Here is an 18,448-nt window from a genome sequence, read left to right as displayed (position 1 = left end):
AGACTTCTCCTCAACTTAAAATGCCACCCCTCCTCTCCCCAGGAGCGGAAACTGCCCACTCCTCTCCAGCATCGCAGCCAAACTTTTCTTGCTATGTACACGCACCACCTGCATTTCTCTTCCCCCACACTCAACTTGCTCTGACTGGCTTGTTTTCACACGCATGAATCCGGTGGTGCGAAGCTCTTCAGTGGGCTCCACATCCCAGGCCCACCATGCATTTTTCTCTCCCCAGAGTTTCCAGACTCACAGGCCCCTTGCTGACTACTCACCACTCCCTTGTTTGTTTGGCTTCACGGCCCCACCCTGCCTGTCTTCCTGGTCTCCCTCCACTCTCTCAGTTTCCATCTTTGTCTGGTACCTTCTCCCCTTTCCCACCTGCTCTGCACTTCCTTCCCCAGGTCTCCCACCTTTATTTTACCATTTCTGCATTTGATCACAACTCTCCCAAATTTAATCTTTAGCCCCCATCCTTCCCAGGCTGACTTGCTATATCCCTAGCTAAGACTCATGAGCATGGTGAGGCATCAAAACAGCCTGCAGGGATCTGTGCTTTCAGCTTGGGGCCACTGTCCCACCTAAGGCTGGGAAGCATCTCCCCCAAGTTCTGTTTCCTGCAAAGATAGGAGCTGGACAGGAGGGAAACCTGGGAGAGACTCAGAAGGCAGGAGGTGTAGGAGACCAGCATATGCCACCTCAAAATACGCTTCTTTAGCATAAAGAATATTTTGAGCTGATTATTTTGAGAAACCACAGACACAGGAAGAACCTCTGACAACAGAAGTTACTGTCGTCTATGGAAAAGTAAATTTACAAAGAAAATCTCCATCTCTAAGGGTGGCTCCTCTCTTGAGAGAGACATGAATGACTGAACCCCTGGAGATGATGACCAATCTAGAAGACACTGACTTAATTCTGCAATAACATACGCGACTCTTGTCTAAGGTGCTTTTTTCTGGGCCTCTCCTCATAACTGGCCTTCCCCACACCCTTCCTTCTCTGTTTCACTGGACCATGGGAGTATTCAAGCCTCAAGTCAAAGCCACCTCATTACTCTGGCTGTGTCCTGTAATACAGCCTGTACACGTGTTCCTAAACCTGTTTTCCTCCTGTTAATCTGTCTTAGGGTACAGGGGTCTATCCCGACTGGGAACTGTGAAGGGTAAAGAGAAAATTACATGTTCCTCTCCTACAAAGCAAGGCTGAGGCCACTACATCCAGAAGGTCATGCAGTCAGGCATGAAAACGGACACACAGACATGCCCAGAACGCTCCAGGCTGTCCCAGCAGTTCCTACTTTGCACCGCCTTCTTTTCTGCCCACCCTGCTGACTGGCGGAGGCGCCATGTCCACCTCTAGTGACCTGGCTGCAGCCGACCATGTGGCTCCCAGCATCCCCTGAGAAGCCGTGCAGCACAGCTTCCTGGGACACTCCCCTGAGCTCTGACCCGCCGACCTGTGCCAGGGGTGCGGGGGCGTCTAGCGAGAAACTTGCTTTGCTCCTTCCTCTCACTTCTTCAAACATTATTTTCCTGACTGCTACGTGGCCTCGGTCCCAAGCTCCTTTCCCTTCACCTCTTGCCTCAGTAACAGCATCCTATTAACTATTATGTTGGTGCAAAAGTTATTAAAAATAATGGTAAAAACTGCAGTTTTGTACCAACTTAATAGAAACCAGGAGGTAAGTCTGAATCTGCCATTCACATCCCTACATCAAATCCATCTTCCTCCTGACACTAAGGCTAATGAAGACAGAGACCACTGTGGCTGTATTTCCTAATTTACCCCAGCCATCCAGGACAGAGCTCACCACAGGGAGTATATATATATGTGTGTGTGTGTATGTATATATATATATGTATTTGTTGAATGAGTGAATACCTAAGCTCTGTTCATTTTGCCACATCCTAAGTCTGTCTCAAAGCCTGCCCTAGTTCAAACCACTTGCAGCTATTCTTTGATTACTGCAGTGGTAATCAAAGTGAGGAAAAAGATTTGGGACTGGGGTTCTTAGAACCACAAGGACTCAAAAAGTAGTTGGGCATAAATGAAGAATGGGCCCTTGTGGCTGGCTGTGGTCTTGTTTGGCTAAGTACCCCAGGAATCCCTCAATCTAGTGCCCCACATTACATTCCTGAGTATTCCCAAGAGGCTATGTATCTGTAGCACTCAGTCTCTCAGGGATGTGACACAGGCACTGAAATTGAGGGACGGAGGCCAGAACCCTCTGAATGAGCCCTGGGATCAGTGAGCTTTCTTTGGTTTAACAACATAAGGTTCTAGGCTGGCGGACTGCACCATGGACTGCACCATAGTAACCTCTGCCTGCAGGTACACTCCAGATGAGTTTCTGGAACTAGAAAGTCTGAAGTAACTGGAAAACCACACAAAGGAAAAGAAAGATCAACCCTGGCAGCGCTTAATTCCCATCTCAACTGATAAGGCAATTGGACTTTATAACTGACCTTGGTCAAGCTCGTGACTCCAGACCCTGTGACCCCCTCCCAACTTGCAAAAACTGCCCGGAACTGTAACTTCTGTAACTTTCCATTGCCTACCCCAAACCTATAAAACCCAACTCTTGTCCCTCTGCCCTCCATTGACTCTCTTTTTGGACTCAGCCCACCTGTACCCGGGTGAATAAACAGCCATGTTGCTCACACAAAGCCTGCTTAGGGGGTCTCTGCATTCAGAGCACGTGCTTAACATTTGGTGCCAAAACCCGGGACAGGGGTACTCCTTTGGGGAGACCAGCCCCTGTCCCTGCTCTCCCTCTGTGAAAAGACCCACCTGCGACCTCAGTGCAGTAAGATCTCAGCACATCAGACCAGCCCAACAACCTCTATTTTCCTTTAGAGCAAAGGAGCCAAGTCTCTCCTTTCTCTCTCTTTTCCTTTAAACCTTTCTAGCACAGACGAAGGCAACACTCTCTATCTGTACAAACAGAGGAGCCAAGTCTCTCCCTCTTGCTCAAACACTCCGATGTCAGTCATGGTCCCAGGAAGACAGCCTTCCCTTGGTGTCTGGTCAATCTCGAGGATGCCTGCTGTGATCACTCAGCCACGTTACAGCCCAGGACTGTCAGGGACGCCTACTGCAAAGCCTGGTAGCTGCTCGCTCCTTCTCGTGTCTACTCCACTTCTCTCCTCTTAACTCATTACTTTCAGTATGGACAATATCTGCCATCTATTCCTCTGTCTTCGCCTCTAGCCTGCATCCTAAAAACCATAAAACCTCTTCAACTGTGACCCAATCTGAGACCGAAACGTCTCTTTTTTCCGTTAACATGGCCTGGCCTCAACACAAATTAGACAATAAATCCAAATGGCCAGAAAATGGCACTTGCAATTCTTCTGTCCTGTGAGACCTAAACAATTTTCGTCAACGAATGGGCAAATGGTCTGCGGTGCTGGACGTCCAGCCATTTTTTAAACACTCCAATCCCTCCCTAATCTCTGCTCTCAATGCAACCCGTCCCAAATTTTCCTTCTTTCCCTTCTGTCTGCCCCTCCTGCCTGTGCCGTTAACCCAGAATCCTCCTTGTCCATTGACCCTTCCGACCTTTCTCTTCCCTGCTTGTCCAAACCAGACCCTAATCCAGGCACCCTCACCCCCCCACCCCCAGAGCCTCCCTCCTGTTCCCCTGCCCCAAACCCACAACCCACCTCATACCCAGACTGGCTTATGGTTCAGTCCTGCGGCTTACTTCTCTGCCCCTGCCCAACAGTTCCCACTTGGAAAGGTGGCTGGAGCTGAAGGCATAGTTAGGTTGCATGTTCCTTTCTCTTTATCCGACCTTTCCCAAATTAGCCAACACCTAGGCTCCTTTTCATTAGATCCTACTAAAGATACACAAGACTTCGAATACTTAACCCAGTCCTATATTCTCACCTGGAGTGACTTACATGTCATCCTTACTTCTCTCACCCCTGAAGAATGCTTGATAGGCATTTTACCGGCCTCTGACATTAAAAAGCTACAGAAATCAGAATCTGGCCCTCAAACCCCACAACAGGAATTAATCAACCTTGCCTTCAAGGTGTTCAATGATAGGGAAGAAGCTGCCTGGTGGCAGTGCACCTCACAGCTACAGATGCTTGCCTCTGCTGTAAGACAAACCCCATCCACACCACCGGCTCACAGATATTTCAAAGCACCCAGACTACAGCATCCAGCAGCCCCTCCTGAATCTTGTTTCAAGTGTCAGAAACCTGAACCAAGGAATGTCCGCAGCCCGGGATTCCTCCTAAGCCGTATCCTGTCTGAGTGGGGCATCCACTGAAAATTGGACTGCCCGACTCCCTAAGGTTCCAAGAGCCCAACCCTGTAGCCGTCGGGCTCTTACCTGATCTCCTCAGCTTAGGACCGAAGACTCACGCTGCCTGAACATCTCAGAGGCCCCCTGCACCATCATGGACACTGAGCTTTGAGTAACTCTTAAGGTGGAGGGTAAGTCCGTCCCCTTCTTAATCAACATGGAGGTCACCCACTCCACACTGCCTTCTTTTTAGCAACGTGTCTCCTTGGCCTCCATAACTGTTGTGGGAACTGACAGCAAGGCCTCCAGGCCTCTTGCAACTCCCCACGTCTGGTGTCAATCAGGCCAGCACTCCTCTCCACATTCTTTCCTAATCATCCCCACGTGTCCAGTTCCCCTGTTAGGCCGAGATATCCTAGCGAAATTGTCTGCCCCCTTGACTACTCCTGGGCTATGGCTACACGTCATTGCTGCCCTTCTGCCACATTCAAAATCTCCCTCACAACCCCTGGCCCTCACATCTCCTTACCTCAACCCAAAGGTATGGGACACACCCGCCCCATCCCTGGCAACTGACCACCTGGGTGAATAAACAGCCATTGCTCACACAAGGCCTGTTTAGGAATCTCTTCATTCAGAGCACATGTTTAATGAACAAGTCATCTGAATCTGCTGCCTGCATCTAGGTCTTATTTTTACCCATATCTAGGCTGTGGCTCAGTCATATCAAAGAGGAAACTAGCCTCTCCCTGCCCTCCAAAGTGGAAAATCCCTTGTGAAATGGATCCCCTGATCATGGCACTAGTGGAATGGGATAAACTGAGCCATCTTTATCTCCAGCTGCAGCTGGCACAGTGCCTGCATGGCCCCATCTGGGTGAGCTAAATGTGTCCATGAAGCCTACATTCCTGTTAATGAGGTGAGCAGACAGCAGGGTTCAGCTGCACGGGGTCTGCAGCCAAAAAGAAGGGTAGCAGTGTGTGGTTTGCACATTCGTGTACCCTGACCCAAGAATCCATATGTTGGAACCAAATCACCAATGTGATGCCATTAGAAGGTGGGGGGTCTTTAGGTGATCAGGTCATGAGGGTGGGGCACTCAGGAATGGGATTAGAGTCCTTACAGAAGAAGCCCCAGAGAGCTGCCTTGCCCCTTCCACCATGTGAAGACATAGCTAGAGGGTACCATCTATGAACCAGGAAGCAGGCCTTCATTAGATGTCAGATCCATCAGCACTTTAATCTTGGACTTCCCAGCCTCCAGAGCTGTTAGTAATTTCTGTTGTTTATAAGCCATACAGGTTTAAGGTGTTTGGAAATAGCAGCCCAAATGGACGAAGATAGCCCTAGGCTGAATGGACAGGAATGGGATGATTTAGGGTTAATAACAGAAGAAAAGCTGGAGACTGGCACAAGACCAGTGAAAATGTCTGTCTGTTGCTGTCCAACAGGAAAAGCTGGAAATGGATGGATCTCTCCTAAAGGTTACAGGCAAATCTGTATTTATTTATTCAGATTTAATGTATTCACAGAGAGCTGTGAAAGAAGCTGGGGAGGAGGTGCCAGAGTGATCTGAGCAAGGACTTGGATGGGTTTCCTTTTCCATCCGATGAGTTAATCCACCAGGATGGGCTGGGTGGTCCCACACATGGGGAGCGAGCTGGGGCAGCCCTGCAAGCTCTCCAGTAGGGAGGGGATCCAAGGGAAAAAGCTGAGGTTGTGGCTAGATGGCAAGGGGTGGGAACCTCCTATCAAGGCTTGTATGATGTAAGAGCCCAGATGTGTCCAACGTTGTGCTAAGGGAGCTGGATGCATGAGGTCATGAGGCTGCTAAGGAGGAAGCTTCCGCTGAGATGTCTGAGTGTGGCAGGAAGAATTGCAGATGAGGACATATGCAGTTTCACCTTTCCCAGAGTGCAAAGAGATGATTTCCATCAATGGTGTTTTCAACATCGATCCGAAAGGAAAAGCAGAAGTGGGGTACCCCTTTAGCTGGCAGTAAGTGGGCACCCAAGTGGGAAGCCCTAGACCTGCAAATGCTTTGAGATGTAAGAAGTTTGGAAAGCTAGAGAAAGCCAGATGTGTGAGAGAAGTCTTATTTAAGGGGATGATCAAGGCTGGGATCCCAATTCTCACTCCACACCCTGATAGCATAGTTCTATTTGGCCAATCTCAAAAGCAGGTGGATCTTGGAATTCACCTGTAGACTACCATGGTCTGAATGAAGTGATATGCCCCCTTATGCTTTCTCTGGCTGTCCCTAAGATAATTCACTAGTAAGAAAGTATACCAGATTTCAGATTAGCTTATGATTGCTGAATTGGCAAATGCCTCCATTTTCCATCCCCATTTCAAAGGAATGTCTTCCTGGTTTGCCATTCTCTGGGAAGAAATGCAGTCCCCGCTGTCTCTGGGGGAGGTAAATTCTCTGCTTCACTTCTGAACTTGTGAGGTGGCAGAATCTAGCTTTACTGTCAATAAAATGTACCATGACACTTCATGTTAATAATCAGGTGGCCACTGAGCTCCCAGAACAGACCTGAGAAGCTTGCTGACTTGGAGGACAGGGGGAACAGGCTTGCCTGTTCTACAAGAACATATCCAACAGATAGAACTGCCCAGACACAAAAGGACATATGGACAATATGAAGCACAATGTGGTTTGTCAGAGCTCAAGTTTTGCAACAGTCTGAATGCTCATTTATAAGAGACTGGTTAAAGAGATCCTACTAGGTCCACCGAATGGAAGATTATATAGCCATAAAAAAGGTAGAAGAACCTCCCTAATATACTAATTCAGAAATTACTCCCAGGTAAACTATTAACTGAAAAAATTAAACAAAATAGCGAGGTACGGAATAGAGCCTTTTATGTGCAGTAAAAAATCCCGAAGGATGTACAAGCCAAGGACAGCAATCATCTATTTGGCAGGTTGAGGAAGAAGGAGGTAAACAGGGGACAGAGGTAGAAGGGAGAGTCCATCATGCCTTCCTTTTTATACTTTTTGATTTATCTATTAAAAGTTGAAAATGTTAGAAAATAAAGAGGAAATCAATGAACGGAGAATAGCATATCACTGAACATTGTACTCCTGTTCCACATTCAGTTATTAATTTCAACTGAGAAATGTTTCTATTCACATACAAGGATGAGAATAAATAATTACAATAAAGCTGCAGACCACAGAAATAGAAAAACGACTCTGGAATCTGGGCTTGTTTTCTCTTGATGAAGGAAGTGGTCAGCATGCTGTTTTGACAGCTGGTATTACAAGAACAAGATACTCCTCAGCAGCATTTCAAAAAATACTGGCAAATAAAGGTTTTTTTCTTGTTATCCCCCCCAATTCAATCCTAAGGGATCAATTCCTATTAATTGTACAAAGGAGCAAAGTTTTAGGTAGACAGATTATTTTTTGAAGAGGATGGTACAGGAATATTTGTATTAAGAGCCTTCCATGGAAACTTGGAAGGCGGAGGATCACCCCTGGAATACTGTTTTGCTTTTCCTCTTGAAAGCAGTCAGTTACCAGAGAGAGATGAAGATTTGTGTTCTTTTTCTTTTTTTTTTTTTTTAAGAGATGAGGTCTTAGTTTGTAGTGCAATGGCATGATCATAGCTTACTGCATGCAGCCTCAAACTCCTGGGCTCAAGTCTCCCACCTGCCCAGCTAATCTTTTCAGAGATAGGGATCTTACTATGTTGTCCAAGCTGGTCTCAAGTTTGGGGCCTTAAGTGCTCCTCCCCTCCTCAGCTCCTCGGTAGCTGGGATTACAGAGGCATGCCACCATGCCTGGCTCTGACAGTTTCTAGAAATGTTCAGAAAGTGAGTTTGCCATGCTCTTCCTGCTTTTGCCTGTGAGATTTTTGTTCTTTTGCACCGGATGTCTTAAGAGCTGAGATAGCAAAGAATGTGGGACCCACCACAATAAAGTGGGGCGTCTTCTTTTGAATGACAATATACTTCTCGGTGTTTCAGACAGTCTCCTGTCATTTATTACTGTCTTTTTGTAGCTTAGTTATCTCTTCACTTCATTGGTTCAACCAAAGCTGGTATTTCCAGACATAACCCTCAGATCTAATCACAAAGGGCGCCAATGGCAACCTACAAGCTCAAGGCAAAGGGGACACTGAAAAATTGCAAGAAGAAATACAACCTCTTTTTCCCTGGTGGGGTCACTGGCTGAAAAATAATGGCCAGGGAGAAAAATTCTGAGATGAAAGCAAGACCTCCTTCCACCTTGCACCCCAGTAACCTGGAGCACATGAGCCTGAGCATGTCCTGTTAGATCTTAATTATCTCCTGCTGAAGGCAAGGAAAGGGATTGTTCTTTGGGGAGCAGAAAGGCTCACTCTGCTCCAGCTGTCTAACGTAGGACACAGTGGGCAGAGCATGGAAAGGTGAAAGGTGTAACTGCAACTCTGAAGGAACATGAGGCCCCTCTATCTCCCCTCCAGCATTCTCTCTTCCAACTCCAAACCTGCCTGCATCATGAGGTCCAAACTGCCACACCCCAGCCTATGCACTCTTCCTGCTGGAATGTCCTTCCACGCCTGGCTACCAAACACCCACTACCCTTCCGGATGACAGCCTAGTCCTTCCATGCCTCCTGCTCCAGGGGAACATGACCACTCCCCTCCTCTACTGCTTCCCCACCCAGAGCTAATTCTACCCCAGCTTTCTACTCATGTGTCTACATAGCTGCTCCCCTCTTTTAGAACCTAACCACCTCACCTTGAACTAGGATTTTTTAAAGAAAAATCTGTTCCTAATTGGAAAAGTGATACATAATCATTTTAGACAATTCTGAAATATACACAAACACTGGAAATAAATAAGCAAAACTTAGTTCTTCAGCCCCTAACCTGAAGTATCCATGAATAGCTGTCCATAGGTTCTTCCAGTATCTTTTTGATGCAAAGACACACATGTTTAAATGTTTATCAAAAGGGATCTTTGTCTATATATTATTTTACAATTGTTCTTTTCACCCAACTGTCTGTAAGGTAAGGTTAGGTGTTGCTTTTGGGTGCTCCCTTGGACATAACTCTATTAATACATCTCATGTTACAGCGAACATGAGCTTCTGTCCTTATTCATCGCTACACTTATCATGCCTTGCACAGGGCCTGAGATACATCAGGTGTCCTGGGTGGTGACACCCTGATAGGGTTGGATTTCAGCATAGTCCCAAGTCCCTTCTGATAAGCCATGACCAGGATAAGTACAGACTTTTAAATCAGCTCTGGCAGACAGGGCCAGGCTGTCTGAGGAGGGCTGCAAACCCTCCTCAGACAGGAGGAACCAGACAGGAAACATAAATTTGAAAAATGACTCAGGTGTACGGGATGGCTGGTGGTGGGGGCTACGTCTCAGTAGAAAGCAAATGTGCTCAAAGGGCCAGCGCTTCTCAGTTCCAGTCAACCACTGCCCTGCTGGGGTGCAGGTCCCCTGATAGCAATCTTCCAACTTTTTCGGAGAGGCCCAGTTCAAGTCTGGCTTTGGCCAGCTGAAATGAATCTTCAGGGCAGACACACTGTTTGTTCCCTGTGCTGCAACCCACATTATGGCAGAGGTCCCCAACCTTTTTGGTACCAGGGATCAATTTCATGGAAGACAATTTTTCCACAGACCAGTGGGGTTTGGGGGATGGTCTCAGGATGATTCAAGCACATTACACGTATTACGCACTTTGCTTCTATTATGATTACAATTGTAATATATAATGAAATATAATTATACAACTCACCATAATGTAGAATCAGTGGGAGCCCTGAGCTTGTTTTCCTGTAACTAGAAGGTCTCATCTGGGGGTGATAGAAGACAGTGACAGATCATCAGGCATTAGATTATCATAAGGAGCCTGCAAAGTAGACCCCTCGCAGGCTCAGTTCACAGTAAGCTTTATGCTCCTATGAGAATCCAATGCCGTGGCTGATCTGATAGGAGACAGAGCTCAGGTGGTCATGTGAGCGATGGGGAGCAGCTGTAAATATAGAGAAAGCTTTGCCCACCTGCCACTCACCTCCTGCTGTGCGGCCCAGATCCACAGACTGGCCCTGGTACTAGAGGTGGGGGACCCCTGCTATATGGTACCTCTAACTCTCCAGTTGGTTTTTATAGTGGGCAGATATGGTCATGGTGAGAAGAAAAAAAGAGACTGAAGGATGCACACTCAGTGTCAGCTTACATGCTGACCTTTCTCAAGGAAGATACCATGTATAGAACATGTCTCATCCCTTCTATGACAGCCACAGTTCTGAATTGGGAGCAATGCTATCCCCCAAGGGACATGTGGCAGCATCTGGAGACATTTACTGGTGTTGGCACTTGGGGGTGGGGAGGGCAGGGGTGCCCTCTGGTGGGGAGAGCCCGGGGATGCTGCTAAACACCCAGTGCGTCAGACAGCGCCTCATGGCAATCCACTATCTGGCCCAAAATGTCAACGGTGCCGGGGCTGAGAAGCCGTGTATTAGAACAGTGCCTCTCCATCCTGGTTTCATATCAAACATACTTTAAGAGCTTAAAAAAGTACTGAGGCATGGGTCCTACTCCAACATAAGGGAATCAGAATCTCTGAGAGTGGGGCTGAGCCCTCATGTTTTAAAAACTCCCACATGATCCTAACACGCAGCCTGCATCGAGATCTGTAACACTGACCCATGAGCTGCCTGCACGCGTCCATCATGGAGCCGTCCTCCTCCCCTCCACCGAACCCACTGGGCGTTTCGCTGAAACAAGTGCCCAATAAATATTTGTTGCCTGGATGAGGGGATGAAGTAGTCATCTATCATTAGTACCCTACAAACGGCAGTGCTGGACTCACATTGACTTTCAACGTTCTATTGGTGGCTGATGGAAGTTTTTTTTCTAGTCAGTTATTTAGCACATCAAAAGGATACAACTTCCAGCCATGAGTCTACAGCATACTAATATGCTTTCTGTTGGATAATTACTTCTGAAAGTGAAAGGTACAAAAACGATCTGGACAATACATTTATGCCAAAGGAAACTTACAAAATTAACTCACAATTTTTTTTGTCACCCCCTCCTGATCACATGCAGTGAGAAGAATTAGAATTTGTATATTTGGATGAGTGTGGTGGCTTAGGCCTGTAATCCCAGCATTTTTGGAGGTTGAGGCAGGCGGATCATGAGGTCAGGCGTTCAAGACCAGCCTACTAATAAATACAAAAATTAGCCTGGTGTGGTGGCACATGCGTGTAGTCCCAGCTACTCAGGAGGCGAAGGCGGGAGAATCGCTTGAACCCAGGAGGCAGAGGATGCAGTGAGCCAAGATCGCACCACTGCATTCCAGCCTGGGTGACACAGTGAGACTCAGTCTCAAAAAAAAGTTGTGTATTAAATGCAGGCCTGGAAACTTGGATTGGTATCACTCAAGGAGATATAAGAAAATAAAAAATCCAAACCAGAGCAGGAAGGAAAGCTTAATATCAGGAAACTGCTAACACTAATCAGATTTTCCTACACTCAGAATTACTTCATCAGTGACGTACATCGAATTGAGATATGGGGAATTTTGACGCAAACTATGAAGTGGTGAGTGGTAAGTGAAGATAAGGTCTTTGGTACCGAAACTGGCATCATCCAACCCACCCACTTGCCAACCGCTAAACAAGAGAATGGTATTATCACCCCTGGATCCCTGGGGCTCTCTGAGGTCAGTATGAGGCCTCCAGCCGGGTGCTGAGAAAGCCTAGGGCCTTTATCCAGAGCCATGGCGGACCGTGAGAACGCAAGGGTCCACAGCAGAGCCCTATCCCTGCAGCTTAAGGAGGGAGACGTTAGAGTAAATGAGCCATCAGCACAGGTGAGGTGAGAGCCTTGCTAGGCAAGAGCAGGGGCAACAGGGTTTGCAGGAAGGGCACTAACAGCCCTGGGGGAAGAGATGAGGTGGAGAAGCCTTCTCAGCAGTGGTGAAGGAGAGACACCCTAACACATAAGACAGAGCTTAGAAGGGAGAGACTACTGCACATAAGAGAAACAGCATGTGCAAAGGCCCAGGGGCAGGGGGAGCTTGATGTGTTGGGGAACTCCAAGAAGTTCCACTTACCAAGTGGCTCTTTAAGAGGTGGGGAGGCCTGTAATCCCAGCACTTTGGGAGGCCGAGACGGGTGGATGACTTGAGGTCAAGATTTCAAGACCAGACTGGCCAACATGGTAAAAAAAAAAACCCATCTGTACCAAAATATAAAAAATTAGCTGGGTGTGGTGGTGTGCGCCTGTAATCCCAGCTACTTGGGGAGCTGAGGCAGGAGAATCACTTGACCCCCATGAGGTGGAGGTTGCCGTGAACTAAGATTGTACCACTGCACTCCAGCCTGGGTGACAGAGCAAGACCCTGTCTCAAAAAAAAAAAAAAAAAAAAAGGTGGGAGGAATAGACAGGGAGGTTGAGGCTAGAGAGTCAGCCAGGGCCAGATGGTAAAGGCCAAATAAATGTCTTCAATGAGAAGTGCATGTTTGAAGGGATAGAAAAATGGTGAACCTCTTAGGGCAGGTACAGAGGGCAAAGGAAGACACTATTTCTCCTTCTTGGTGTCCATGTGTACTTGACATTGGACAGACCCACATTCAAAAGCCAGATCCCCCACTTCCTACTGCATGGCACTGGGCAGGTGACTAACCTCATCTATATTCAGGAAATAAAAAGAACACCTATTTCCCAAGGTTGCTGGGAGGATCAATGGGATAACATACACAGGGTTGAGGCTATGGCTGGAAGAACTGATGAAACTGGGAGGGTGGAGAATTCCCGGGGATCAGTGTCAATAGGAGAATCACTGTGAAAGGGAGAAGGAGGTAGAAGAGTTGAGGAAGGTTTTAGCTTGTCAAAGAGGTTTTTGTTTTCTGTTTTACAAGCTTGGAGACAAGAAGAAAAGAGTGGAGAAAATAGGGGGGAGCGAGGGAGTCCATGTACCAGGAATATAGCCACCATTTGGCATTTTCTCAAAATACTGCAGCAGAGATTTAAAGGATTTAAATTGCTTTTCATTCATTTTTGGATGTTGGCCTGAGATTCCTCTGACTCTGGGCCAAGCTGCCATGGGCCATGAGTGACACACGGAAGGCCCCATTACCTGGGGCTTAATAGGCTCTCAACAAAGCTGGCTGCTGCTGCAAGTTTTATGGTTGAGGTTGTTTTTAAGGCTAGACTGTCACATGGGCCCCTTTCCAGGATAAGCATTGCTCTGAGTCTCCAAATCCCTCATCCACTTGTTGGAAGCCAGGGTGTCTGGAGATCTGCCTCTGCAGGGAAGGCTCTGAGGGCTGGTGGTTTCTCAATCTCTGCATTGCAATTGCATGGGGATAACCTCCTGCCCTCACTACACCCCAGCAGGCAATGTGAGGCCTCGAGTAATGCGAATAAAAGGCGCGGTCTGGGGAACAAACAACACATCCAGAGGTAAGCAGAGGAGCCTGCAGTCTGATAACTGCACTCTTCAGCTTTGCCGTTTCCGCAGTGGGATACAGCCATGGATGGGCCTGGTCGGGTTGTTATTCGATTAGATTCTTGTACATGCAAGAAGATCAGGGGAAATGCAATTTTTAAGATAAGTTTTTTGGTCAGTGCATTCCCTGGAACAGAGACTCGTTTGGTCTCAAAGAGACTATATTGAGTCAATTTAATTCTTGTAACAGGACAATAATGGAGACTGATTTATAATGTAACTTTCTGGATATTAAAATGTTAATGAAATTATTGTCATGAAAAATAATGGCTTGTTTTTATTTTAACCATTCTCCAGGCCCGTCCCTTCTTTTAAAATGTATTTCCACTTGCATAAAGAAATTGCTTTATCATCTAATTTAAAAAAATCAGTTCCTCCCACCCCCCCCCCAATGGTGATTTATTTTCTCCATAGAAAATGTTAGTAACTGGCCAGGAATCTAAATGTTAAACACAAGGAAAAATGAAATCTTTGCACATGAAAATAAATGATCAATTTTTCTTTGTTCAGAGAAATTGCTGCTCCTGAAAGATGTAAGATGTAGGAAGAAGAAGCAACTAATGATCTCAACTCTAATTCCCTTGAAAGCTGCCACTGGGCCTTCATATGTCTCTTCCCATGATGCCTTGCACAGACATTCATGGAGTACTTCCGGGTGCCGGCTCTTGCTTAAGAAATCCAAGGACCAGAGCAGACGACAGACACTTCTAGCAAGTCACTGTAATGAAATGAGAACAGTGTCTTTAGGAGAAAGAGGTACCAAAGGACTTCAGAGAGAAGAACCCTAAAGATAAAAGAGGGAAGGGATGGGTTGAGAGGAGGGGAAATTTGAGGGGGCTATTGACCATTGTGTAGGAACTGTCCAAATAGAGGCAGGTGTATGAAAAGAGAGGGTGTATGGGGGAAGCCGAACACCACGAACCGAAAGTAAGTAGAGCTAAAGACACGTGGGCCCTAGAACTGATCTTCCAGTTGACAGAGTAGCATGAGAAAGGATCATTTGCTATGTTTTAGAAACCTTTCTGACTGCAGTGTTGAACAGAAGGCAGGACGGAAGGGGCCATTCTGGGAGGCCAGGTAGGAACTACCACATGGGTCCAAGCAAGAGATGGGGGGGCCTGGAGAGGGCAGCGGTGGTATGGGTACCCCAGGGCATGTGCCAAGGACTCCTGGAAGGTGGGATCAGCACAACTGGATGACCTGTCACTTAGCATCAGGTTTTCAGGAAGAGAACACGGAAAGCTGTGGGCTGGAAAAAGCACCTGCACCTCCCCACAAAAAAAGCGTCAGGAACATGGAGAAAGGGGGAAGGCATTTAGTTAGGAAAACCGTGGCAAAGCGAACTGGGTAGGAATTGGTGTCAGTGTCTCAGGTCTGGAAGAAGTCTCTCCTGATAAATGGTTTTCAAGCCTTTCTTGACATACTTCTGGGGATGGGGAGCTCACTACCCATGCAGACATCCTATTCCCTTGACCCTCTGCAAGCACCTTGAACCACCATCTTTTCCTTTGGTTTCACATATACAGATTCCTTTGAATCTTTTCTTTCAGTTGCCCGGTGAAACTTCCTGCAAACGCACTTGGTTTAGCAAGACCAGAATCAGTCCTCTCCTCCTGCTGATGGAAGCTCTTCCACTAGAGCAGGGCAACAGCTAAGAAAACTGACAGAGAAGGAACACCATGTGCAACATCTGTGCTTGCTCGCTCCTGCCTTTGGCCTTGGGTTTTAAGCCACTTTGGCTGCCTGAATCCCCCGCCCCATCCCATTACCGTGCTGTTGCAGCCAGCGAAGCAGGCGGACAGGTAGGTGATGCCATCTGCCCCACACACTGGAGTGAAGGAATCGGTTTGGCATTCACAGTTATTATTGCAGGGTGAGTAGGGGTCCAGGGCTGAGCCAGGTGCTGTGCTGGAAAAGAAAGGAAGCATGGCAGCCATTAGAACAGGTCAATTTGGAATCAGATGTCCCCAGTGACAGCCTTTTGCGTCTGCTGGGATGAATCGCATGGTACCCAGCTTATGGGATTCTTACCTGGCTCTCCCTTCCCTTTTCCTTTTCCAACCTTCCTGTCCAGGAAGGAGCAGCCCAGGGCCACCACTGAGAGCTATGTGGGTTGTGCCCTGCACAATGGTGCCAGCTTGTGTGGAAGCCAAGTCCACTCCAGCCCTTCTCATGAAGCATGGACAAAGATGCTCTTTATCACTGGAATTGATGTGCTCTCTGCACTGGTGACAGTTGGGTCTCTGCTCACGGCCACCCCCTCCATGATGTCTCTCCTGATTGCTATGGCCTCAAGTTATCCCCCTTTCCTGAACCAAAACCTATGCCTGCTCCGTGAACAATTAACTTCTTCCCTCATTGGGCTGGTTCTCGTCTCTGCTTTATTCCTCCCCAGCGGTCAGGAAGCATCACGACGGCTGACTTATTACACAGCTACAACCAGACTGGCTTCAAGAATTACTGTCTAAATTGATTCAGTGTCCTGAGAAGAATGACACTGATGTTTTAAATTTTCCTTTGCATAATTAAAGGCACAGCTACCTAGAGCAAACAAACTGAAAAAAGAGCAAAAGGGCCGAGTGGCCGTATCAGCACGTAAGAGACGAAAGCGCTCTTCTTTAGTCTGATTATTTTCAGCTCTGTCTCCACAGGCTCATGGCATTTCATAATAGTAAATATGATGACGGCAGCACCTGGCAATTGCTGTGTCATGCGCTATTCAAAGGACTGCACGGATCGTTTCATTTATTCTCATGATTACCCCCATGGCTTCAGAGAAGAAACTGAGGCATAGCTAGGTTAAGCGACTCGCCCAAAAGTACAGAACTCATCAATGGTAGAGGAGGCCTTAGAAACAGGGAAGTCTGACTGTAGGATATACACTTTTTTTCTTCTTTATGGAAGAATAATGTCCTTATGGTAAGATCTTGCGCTTCTAACCACTACACTTTACTACTTGGGAGGTGAGCCATCTGCTACTCGAGACGGCTGTTCGGCATAGCCGGATGTGCAAGCAGGAAGAAGCCACATCTGGACAGGAAGGAACTGGGGGCCAGGCTGGGGGCGGGGTGATTGGAAGGGGCAATCCCGTGGTGGTGTAAAGGGGAGGGGCACATGGTGCCTGGGCTGTGCACAGACATACAGAAAGCTGCCTCTGCTCTGCTCTCCCACTCTGCCTGCTCACCCTTGTGGGTGACAGAAATGCCCTGGCTCCATGTATCTTCTGGGCCAAGTGGAGGAGCAGGCCTGGTGGCCTGCTTGGAGGAAGAGTCTGGCTCTGGAAAGAGAGAAACTGGGACCCTGCAGGCCAGCCATGCTGCAGCCTCCATGCTCCAGTCTGGATTCCCAAGGCAGCCTCAGTTCCATGTGGAAAAGGGGACAGCTTTTGAGAATGAATAGCTGAGGATGCCCATAATTCCCTCTAAGGGCAGTTCTCACTGGACTCTAGTCTGAAGTCTAGGGATAAAAACTAGGGAGAAAGAAAAGTGGTCCCATGAGAACTCACTTCCTTCTCTTCCTCCCTCCCTTCCCGCCCCCACTTTCCCCCTCTACAGTTAAAAATACCTGCCATGGGCAAGAGCCTCTAATTGCCATGTGAGGCTAATGACAGCTTTTGATAGTTTAAGGAATTGTTGAAATCAATCGATTCTTTTGTTTTGAGCTGAATTTTGAATTAAAATTTTTATTTTCTATCTTCACATCTTTCCTAAAGTCAAATGCCAGGAATCGTGATGTGGGCACGCTAGGGAGGAAACGGTGTGTCTCCTGCCCCAGAGCTTCCTGGCTTTGAGTGGACAGGTCTCAAAACTCTCTCAGCCCAGAGGCTTCTACTGATTCTCCAATGTGGAGAGTATGATGCAGAGGCAGCCTGGAGGCCTCTCCTCAGGGGTCTCTAGGAACAAAGCTGGCTCCCTCAACCTACTGCGGAGGGAGAGCGCTGGGGTCCATGAGCAGGCAGGAAGGTGGCAGACTCTGCCGGTACTCACTTGTTTCCATAGGGAACAGTAACTCCAGCCACAGGGCCCGTGTCGCAGCCCAGGAAGAGGAAGGAGACGTAGCAAGCTGTGGACACCAGGTTGACGAGCATGGCCATCCGAATGGCCCCCAGCGCAGACAGGCTGAGCTTCTTCACCAAAAGACCACCCAGGAAGATTCCCAGACAAGCACACGGGATCGCAGTCATCCCTGGAAGGAAAACAGAGGGGTGGGGCCATGAATAGGGCAGGAGGGGCCAGTCCACAGACAGGCGAACTGCAGGCTTGAGGCCGAGTCCCTTGAATGCCCCGTGACCCCACTGCGGTGTCACTGCCTCCACGGGACCCTGAAGCCTTTAGGATTTCTGCCCACAGGGGGCTCATAGATAAAGTAATTCTGTTTAGTGAGTCTAAGTGCATGCAGCTGTCCTGCTAAGTGGGAGAAACACACGCTGAAGAGGGGACTACCAAGTGACAGAGTGAGACAGGCTGGGAACACAGACACGCCTCCGGGAGAGTATACATCATGAAGCAGCCATGTGCTCTATGCGCGTGTTTCAGATGATGTGGGAAGGGGACTTGAAAATTACAAGGAATTTTCTCCCCATCTTCTAATGAGGCAAGAAGGGAGGGTTTTGAGGGAGGAATCGAGGCTGCTTAACCTAAAGGTCACAGAATTCACCAGGCCAGACAGAGAGAGAGTGTTTGAACCAGCTCTGCCACCCCTCCGTAAGTGGCATCAATC

General features: G+C 47.8%; 1 protein-coding gene across 9 annotated transcripts in view; it reads right to left on the bottom strand.

Annotated features, from left to right (window-relative positions):
• The window catches only part of SLCO3A1 (solute carrier organic anion transporter family member 3A1), an 829,245-nt gene that overhangs the window by 27,724 nt on the left and 783,073 nt on the right, over positions 1-18,448 (bottom strand). For all 9 annotated transcript variants that reach the window (XM_078326842.1, XM_078326843.1, XM_078326840.1 and 6 more), the window contains 2 exons: positions 17,716-17,914; positions 15,499-15,637 (listed from right to left, as the gene is read on the bottom strand). In XM_078326842.1, coding sequence (XP_078182968.1) covers positions 15,499-15,637; positions 17,716-17,914 — 338 coding nt within the window. The remainder of the gene's footprint in view (positions 1-15,498; positions 15,638-17,715; positions 17,915-18,448) is intronic.

This window comes from Callithrix jacchus, chromosome 6 (genome assembly GCF_049354715.1).
Source record: "Callithrix jacchus isolate 240 chromosome 6, calJac240_pri, whole genome shotgun sequence".
Classification (NCBI taxonomy): Eukaryota; Metazoa; Chordata; class Mammalia; order Primates; family Cebidae; genus Callithrix; species Callithrix jacchus.
The sequence above is the reverse complement of the archived record's forward strand: the minus strand, read 5'-3'. Positions and strand labels throughout refer to the sequence as shown.